Source organism: Pinus tabuliformis, chromosome 7 (assembly GCF_031772625.1).
Source record: "Pinus tabuliformis cultivar Carrire ecotype Pingquan chromosome 7, CPIR1, whole genome shotgun sequence".
Taxonomy (NCBI): domain Eukaryota; kingdom Viridiplantae; phylum Streptophyta; class Pinopsida; order Pinales; family Pinaceae; genus Pinus; species Pinus tabuliformis.
In genome coordinates, this window is record NC_142293.1 from 373,796,181 (window position 1) to 373,805,528 (window position 9,348).

General features: G+C 35.0%; 1 protein-coding gene and 1 pseudogene across 1 annotated transcript; both read left to right on the forward strand.

Moving 5' to 3' along the window:
• Window positions 1-303: 303 nt before the first annotated feature.
• Window positions 304-3,007, forward strand: LOC149247538 (protein NRT1/ PTR FAMILY 5.6-like). The gene is made up of 4 exons (XM_089444506.1): window positions 304-723; window positions 812-1,029; window positions 1,149-1,705; window positions 2,128-3,007. The coding sequence occupies exons 1-4, from the start codon at window positions 552-554 to the stop codon at window positions 3,005-3,007; spliced, it is 1,827 nt and encodes a 608-aa protein (XP_089300632.1). The 5' UTR covers window positions 304-551.
• A 4,023-nt stretch (window positions 3,008-7,030) lies between these two features.
• LOC149247539 (protein NRT1/ PTR FAMILY 5.7 pseudogene) lies at window positions 7,031-8,589 on the forward strand (annotated as a pseudogene).
• Window positions 8,590-9,348: the final 759 nt, after the last annotated feature.

Sequence of the window (9,348 nt, forward strand, 5' to 3'; positions counted from 1 at the left end):
TTTATAAATACTATGCTTTTGTATATAGATTGAATATTATTTAGATAAGATTATATTGGTTTATGCTGACATTCAATACTATTTACTCAAATCCCATGAATAACATATAAATTTTTATATTTAAATACAAATAACATTAAATTATTAAATTATTGACATAAATCCATCAATAACATATAAATTATCACCCCGAACATTCGTATTAATATCAGCTAACTTCTATATAAGTGGATAGAAATGGCCCTATCTAAACATCGATTGCGCAAGGAAAAACGAGCATTAAAAAAGAGACTATCGAAGCATTCACTTGCATTGCAGTGGCAATGCAGTGCACCAAAAAAATTATAAAAAACGAGATTATGAAAGCATTGACTTGCATTGCAGTTACAATGCAGTGTACATAAAGGCAGCATTCACTTGCATTGCACCAGACAATTTACATCGTAGCAACCGCTTGCGTGCAGTATCAACATTCTTGAAGTGGAGCTTCGAACTTTCGTTGAACCATCGTCAAGCGACAGAGAAGTTGGCTTGTGGGATTGAGAATAATCATGAAATTCCAACATTGTGAGGAATGGATGGGGTTTTGGAAGGCATCAGGGCAACCAGACAGAAGGCAGGATGACAAGGAAGACTGGGTCAAGGATGGATCCCTCGATATCAAAGGAAGGCCTGTTCTCAGATCAAAAACTGGTGGATGGAAAGCTGCGTTCTTAACCCTAGGTATCTCTTTATTTTGTAAACTTCTTTCATATTTCTGGTCAGAATGCAGTTTAACTTAGTTATATTGTGCCTTTGGGTGATTGTGCAGTAGTTGATTTCAGCGAGAGGCTCGCCTACTTTTCGATTTCAACAAACTTGATCACCTATCTAACGACTGTCTTGCACCAAGGGCTTGCAACTTCTGCTAAAAGTGTTAGCTACTGGACTGGTGTCACATGCGTTACGCCTCTTGTGGGGGGCTTTATAGCAGATGTTTACTGTGGATGCTACTGGATGGTCCTCATTTCCTTGATAGTATATCTGTTGGTGAGACTGCAAGATTTTTAAAATCTATGCGCATAACGGTTTTTACCAGCTATCTTATAGTTCTCCTGATTATGCAACATATTTCATTTTGAGTAATCTTGTATAAATTCATGTTTTAGGGATTGCTCTTGTTGACGCTGTCAGTATCACTGTCAGCTCTGAAACCACCTGAACATTGTGATGGGATATGCAGCAAAGCAACGCCTACTCAGATTGGTGTATTTTTTTCGTCCTTATATTTGATATCCTTGGGGACCGGTGGTAACAAGCCCTCTTCGGAAGCATTTGGTGCAGACCAGTTCGATGAGGAAGATAAGACAGAAATGGCCAAGAAGAGTTCCTTCTTTAATTTCTGGTATTTTGCGCTTTTAAGTGGCCTTCTCTTAGCTGTCACAGTAATTGCGTACGTTGAGGATAACGTAAGCTGGGGATTTGGGTTCGGGATTGTAACAGTGACCATGGCTATAGCCACTGTTGTATTTCTGTATGGAACGCCATTCTACAGACACAAGCTTCCAGGAGACAGCCCTATCACTCGTATCGCTCAAGTTGTAGTCGCTGCTATAAGGAAAAGAAATATGAGCATGCCTTCAGATGTGAGCCTGCTTTATGAGAATCAGGATGTGGAATTCATAAAATCAGGCCAGAGGCATCTATCGCACACAGATAATTTTCGGTATGTTAAAGATTTAAATGCTAGGCTTACTTTCTTTTTAAATGATAAGAGGAATTGGTAATTGGGTGAGTTTTGTCTTTACACTGGTTTGGTAGTGCTAGCTATAACCCCTGGGTGCATACTGTCATTATTATTATAACACCTGGTTGCATACTTACATACTTATCATTATCATTATAACATCTGGGTACAAACTTAACCACCCAAATGCTAAATGATATGATTTCTTATAATCATCTAGAATTATTTTTCACATAATTTTATCTTGCGGTTAAGCTCCTGAAAATTCACAATTAAAAACAACAAATTAAATTCTTCTCTCTTTGAGCTATTATTTCTGTTGCCTGTCACTTTCACAGTACATAAAAAGCTTAAGACATATCGATCTATTAATATGTGTGGTTTGGCTATCAACGTATTAGGTTTCTGGACAAGGCGGCCATAATGGTGCAAAACACTTCAGAATTGAATACTAACACACAGATAAGTCTAAAACCAAATCCATGGAAGGTCTGCACAATAACTCAAGTAGAGGAAACGAAGCTTGTATTGAGGATACTGCCCATCTGGTTGTCTTGCTTAATTTTTGGAATAGCTGCGGTATCACAGAACGCAACGTTCTTCATAAAGCAGGGCAGCAGTATGGATAGAAGCATGGGTTCCCAATTCCAAATCCCGCCGGTTTCTCTTGGCGTCTTTTCCGCCATCTCTGGACTTGCTTTTGTTACTATATACGACCGGTATATGGTACCACTGGCCAGAAGAATAAGAGGCGATGAACGAGGATTAACTGTGCTGCAAAGAATTGGAATTGGCCTCTTCTTTTCTGTCCTGTGCATGGTGACGTCAGCTTTAGTAGAAAAAAAGAGAATCCATGTTGCAGAAACTCATGGCTTACTTGACAGCCCTCAGACTACAATCCCTCTCAGTGTTTTCTGGTTAGCTCCACAATTTGCTTTGTCGGGAATAGCAGATGTGTTTACTCTAGTAGGATTGCAGGAATATTTCTATAATGAAGCGCCTGATAGTATGAGAAGTTTGGGTATTGCCTTCTATATAAGTATCATTGGCGTCTCCAGTTTTCTCAACGGTCTCGTCATTACCTTAGTAGAAGGAATAACCGAAAGAGGAGGGCATCAAGGTTGGCTGGTCAATAATATAAATAGGTGTAAGTTGGACTATTTTTACTGGCTCTTGGCGATACTGAGTGCTGTCAATTTATGCTGTTATGTTTATATTGCTCACATATACACGTACAAGAAAGTTAAGAAAATTGTGACTATTGCAAGGGATTTTGCATAAGCTAGTTATGCAAGGATCATGAATGACCGAGAGTTATTCGAATTAATACGTTTCCTCCCAGCTTGAACTGGACTGTGAATAGAAAACATACCATGGCAAAACAGTTATGGCATGACTATTTTTCCATAAAAGCAGGTATTGGGTGGTTATTTTTGCATAAGCTTGTAAGAGTTGTGATGTCTTCGTCCTGCTTTCCCAATCACTGTTAAAACAGTATAAACTTTGTTTTTCATTGCTCAGAGAGCCTGAATTATAATCTGACATCGTTCACTTTGCATATTGGATTAATATTATATCTTATTTCATCATAAGATGTGGAATTTGGTTTGATTTTTCCCAATTTTATGGAAATCGATTGAGGATGGAAGTTATTTTTGTATAAATTAAACTATTTCACTTGAGTAGCGTGGAAAGTGGTTTGAGTAGTGTGGAAAGTGGTTTGAGTGGGATTTAATGCTCACTGCAGTTTGTACTCAAATTTCATGGGAAGAAAGTGAAGATGAAAGCTATTTTAGATTAATTAAATTATAAAAAAAAGCCTCCAATCTTCAAATTTCAAATAATTTTGATGATAACTAATTTATTAATAAATCATTATTCTATCTAATAAATAAACTAATCTTGACTTTTTTATATATATATATCTATATATATATATATATAATCACCCATAGTATAATGCTTCTTAGATATTCATTTTCATTGGGAATTTTAATTACCACAAAGTAATATTTTTCCTCAACCACTTCTTCCCATTAGATTTAAACCTAGATTTAAAGCTATGAGCGGGTGGATACTCAACTTCTTCCCCTAAAAAAGATCTAAACCTATGCAACCAATTTTTCAACAACTACTTCTTCGCATTAGATTTAAACCTATGAGCCGGTGGATACTCAACTGCTTCCCATAAAAAACGAAACCTATGCAACCTAATTGATTTGGGCCATATATATAAATATATAATTGAGTAGGATTACAATGTAACTTTGACACAATTCACTTGGCATATTCATATTCGATAAAGACTTCTTTGACGCGTACGATCTCCACATTTTGAGAGGCGCGGTCGGTTGGTCAGGTCTCTATTGTTTATTAAATGTGTGGTCTAGGTCAGGGCACTTCCGGTCAGAATTTTTTAATATGATGTCGTTCACTTTGTACGTTACGTTCTCTTTGTTTATTAAATGTCTTGTACGTTACGCTCTCTTTTGTTTATTAAATGTGTGGCCTAGGTCAAAGCCCTTCTGGCCAAAATTTTTAACATGATGTCGTTCACTTTGGTACGGTACGCTTTAAAATTTGTAAATGACGACAATTACTGATATACTCCTTAAAAAACGACTCTGGTAAAGTATTTGATGGGCTAATTGAGAATAATTCTACTGCGTTTTAACACTTCGATTTGACGAATGAATGGTATTTCACGCTATTCTATTACAGTTAAAAATTTGTAAAGCAAATGGTTAAATCGTAAGAAATACATATTCTTACATATTTATTGGGTAGGTATAATGTAAATATGTAAATAATTTTAAATGTTGATTTAAACATTTAAATGTTGAATTAATTAATAATAAAAAGTTAAAATAAAAATAATAAAATTTAATTGGTTATATTTTGATTTTGTTATTAATTTGTGAATAGGTTTTGTTATAATATCATGGCTTACTAACACTTCATGCCCAAAGACGATAATGTATTTCATAACCAAAATATTTTATAACAATATGAAAGGATTCTTAACTATGGATATTCACTCCCACTTTAGGGTACATATTATTAACTTGAAAAATTAGGCTTTATTACAATACCATGGTTTATCAAAACCGCATGCTCAAAAAACATAAATTATTTCACAATCAAAATATTTTATAACAATACAAAAAAAATCTTAACCATGGATATTCATCCCCACTTTACCATGAATATTATTAACTTGTAAATAGGTTTTCTCACAATACCATGGGCCAATACAATGGCTTATCAATACCACAGGCCCAAAAAACATAACATATTTCACAATCAATCAAGATATTTTATAACAATATAACAAAATTCTTAATCATAGATATTCACCATCACTTTGGCATTGATATTATGAACTATGAATAGGACTTGTTACAATAACATGGGCTAATACCATGGCTTATCAATACCACATCCCAAAAAATAATAACTTATTTCACAATCAAAATATTTTATAACAATATGATTCTTAACCATGGATATTCACCCCCACTTTACCATGGATATTGTTAACTTGTAAATAACTTTTGTTACAATACGATGGCCCAATACCTTGACTTATTAATACCACATGCCCAAAACCCACAACTTATTTCATAATAAAAATATTTTAATTTAATTTAATTTATTTTTATAATATTTTTTTAATTGAAGCTAAAAGTAAAAAAGTTGTAATTAGTTTTGAGATACATCTAAACCCTCTATCCAAATATTCCCATAGAAATTAAATTGAGGTTTCAATAAAATAAAAAATGAGAATATTTTTATATTTAAAGATGTGAAATTTATATAATACAAATAGTATTAGTAAGAACCAACATAGGTCCATTTTAACTAAGGTTCCAATAGATGACAACAAACAAAGTGAAGGGAAGAGAGGGGGAAAGAGGAGGGAGATATTGACAAAACAAGAGAGTAGAGAGAGAGAGAGAGATGGGGGAGACAGGGGAGGTGGGAGAGAGAGGAAGGAAGAGATAGAGGAGGGGAGAGAGAGAGAGAAAGAGATAGAGATATGGAGTTGGAGGGGGAGAGAGAGGGAGGAAAGAACAAAGACATCAAGAGATAGTGGTGGAGAGAGAGAGAGGGAGAGGCAAGGGAGAGATAGAGAGAGAGTGAGGGAGAGAGGAGAGGAGGGAAGAGAGAGAAGAGGGGAGAGAGATAGGGAGAGAAGGGAAAGATAGAGAGAGGTAGGCATAGAGATGGAGGGGAGAGAGAGAGAATGGGAGGGGAAAGGATAGAGTGATAGAGTTGGAGAGAGAGAGAGGGAGGGGAGAGGGAGGAGGCGGATAAGGGGGATGAGAGACAAAGGGAGGTGGGAGATAAATGAAGAGAGACAAGTCAACAGAGAGAAGGAGAGAAAGATGGAGTTGGAGGGAGAGGGAGGGAGTGATAAGGGAGCAATTGAGAGAGAGTGAAGGAGAGAGGAGAGAGGGAGGGAAGCTAGAGAGAAGGAGAGAGGGAGGAGAGAAGAGGAAGAGAGAGAGGCAGAGAGAGAGAGAGAGAGAGAGAGAGAGAGAGAGAGTAGGCTTGGGGGGTGTGATAGAAAGAGGGAATAAGAAAGAGACACTTAGATACAAATATAGATATTATATAGTGTTAGATAACCATCCTAGATCCATCTTATCTCTGATCTATCAAGCACTAAGAAGGATCAAATCTTTTGAGGTGCAAATGGTTCTTCAAATTTTGCACTCAAAAAAGAGGTTTTCACCTTGAGAGATTGGATCCCGCTCGGTCCTTGATAGATCTGGGTTAAGATGGATCTAGGTTGGTTTATTCAACATGCATATTTTTAGATAATTATTGTGTCTAAATGTGCTACTAAACTTTAATATGGAATTTGTTCTCTCCTGTCATACCTTATCTCTTCATGTTAAGTAAACTATTTTAGTTAGTCAACTTACATAAAAATAAAATTAATAATCATAACTATTAATAATATATATATATATATATATATATATTAAAAAAATAAATAAAATTAATAATTAATCTGGCCTATCTCTATCTTATCTTTGAACCCAGCAAATTTTAATATGGGAGGGATGTTATAATGTTATATTATATTATATGATGTAAACATAAAAGTAATAATTATAATTATTAGTTAAAACATTTTCACTCACACAAATTACATAATTAGAGGAAAAAAAAAGACAAATTTTAAAAAGTGAAGTAAAATTAAAATTTTTGTGATTGATAATAAATTAAGCAAAATCTTTTAATAAAAATCGCATAAGAGAAATTTTTAACCTAACCTTTTCAAACTATTAATTAACTGTCACAATAATTACTTAAATTGAAAATGAAGTCAACTAAGGATTTGGGTTCGGGATTGTCACAGTGACCATGGCTATAGCCACTGTTGTATTTCTGTATGGAACGCCTTTGTACAGACACAAGCTCCCAGGAGACAGCCCCATCACTCGTATCGCTCAAGTTGTAGTCGCTGCTATAAGGAAAAGAAATATGAGCATGCCTTCAGATGTGAGCCCGCTTTATGAGAATCACGATGTGGAATTCATAAAATCAGGCCAGAGGCATCTATCGCACACAGATAATTTTCGGTATGTTAAAGATTTAAATGATTAGAGGAATTGGTAATTGGGTGTGTTCTGTATTTACACTGGGTTTGGTTTGGTAGTGCTAGCTATAACCCCTTGGTGCATTCTGTCATTATAATTATAAGACCTGGTTGCATACTTACATACTTATCATTATCATTATAACATCTGGGTACAAACTTAACTACCCATTTAACTACCCAAATGCTAAATGATATGATTTCTTATAATCATCTAGAATTACTTTTCACATAATTTTATATTGCGGTTAAGCTCCTGAAAATTCAAAATTAAAAACAACAAATTGAACTTTTCTCTCTTTGAGCTATTATTTCTGTTGCCTGTCACTTATACAGTACATAAAAGCTTAAGACATATCGATCTATTAATATGTGTGGTTTTGCTATCAACGTATTAGGTTTCTGGACAAGGCGGGCATAATGGTGCAAAACACTTCAGAATTGAATACTAACTCACAGATAAGCCTAAAACCAAATCCATGCACGTTCTGCAAAATAACTCAAATAGAGGAAACGAAGCTTATATTGAGGATACTGCCCATCTGGTTGTCTTTCTTAATTTTTGGAATAGCTGCAGTATCACAGAACACAACGTTCTTCATAAAGCAGAGCAGCAGTATGGATAGAAGCATGGGTTCGCACTTCCAAATCTCGCCGGTTTCTCTTGGCGTCTTTTCTGCAAACTCTGGACTTGCTTTTGTTACTATATACGACCGGTATATGGTGCCACTGGCCAGAAGAATAAGAGGCGAGGCGATGAACGAGGATTAACTGTGCTACTAATAACTGGAATTGGCCTCTTCTTTTCTGTCCTGTGCATGGTGACGTCAGCTTTAGTAGAAAAAAAGAGAATCCATGTAGCAGAAACTCATGGCTTACTTGACAGCCCTCAAACTACAATTCCCCTTAGTGTTTTCTGGTTAGCTCCACAATTTGCTTCGTCGCGAATGGCAGATATGTTTACTCTAGTAGGATTGCAGGAATAATTCTATAATGAAGCGCCTGATAGTATGAGGAGTTTGGGTATTGCCTTTTATGTAAGTATCATCGGCGTCTCGAGTTTTCTCAACGGTCTTCATAACCTTAGTTGAAGGAACAACCGAATAATATGAATAGGTGTAAGTTGGACTATTTTTACTGGCTCTTGGCGATACTGAGTGCTGTCAATTTATGCTGTTATGTTGATATTGCTCACATACACACGTACAAGAAAGTTAAGAAATTTGTATCTAATGCAACAGATTTTGCATAAGCTAGTTATGCAAGGATCATGAACGACGGAGAGTTATGCGAATTAATATGTTTCCTCCCAGCTTGAACTGGACTGTGAATACAAAACATGCTATGGCAAAACAGTTATGGCATGTTTATGTTTCCTTAAAAGTAGGTATTGCGTGGTTATTTTTCCATAAGCTTGTTAAGAGTTGTGATGTCTTCGTCTTGCTTTCCCAATCACTGTTAAGTCAGCAGAGCCTGAATTATAATCTAACATCGTTCACTTTCCATACTGGATTAATATTATATGTCATTTCATCATAAGATGGAATTTGGTTTGATTTTTTCCTAGAAATTTTATGGAAAGGAATTGAGAATGGAAGTGATTTTGTATAAATAAAATTGATAGTGTGGACAGTGGTTTGAGTGAGATTTAATGCTTATTCTCATTTAAGGGAAGAACATATGGAAAGGAATTGGAGATGGAAGTGATTTTTTTGTAAATTAAACTCATAGTGTGGACAGTGGTTTGAGTGATATTTAATCTTTATTCGACATTGATTTGAGTGACATTTAATTTTTATTCTAATTTAAGGGAATAACGAGAAGATAAAAGTTATTTTAGACTAATTAAACTATCAAAAGGTTTTTAAACTTTAAATTTCAAATAATTTTGATTAAAACTAATTTATAGATAAATCAATTTTCCATTCAATAAATAAACTAACCATAACCTATACACAAACTCATATATATATATATTCTTTTTATTTTGAATTTTAATTTACCCAAACTA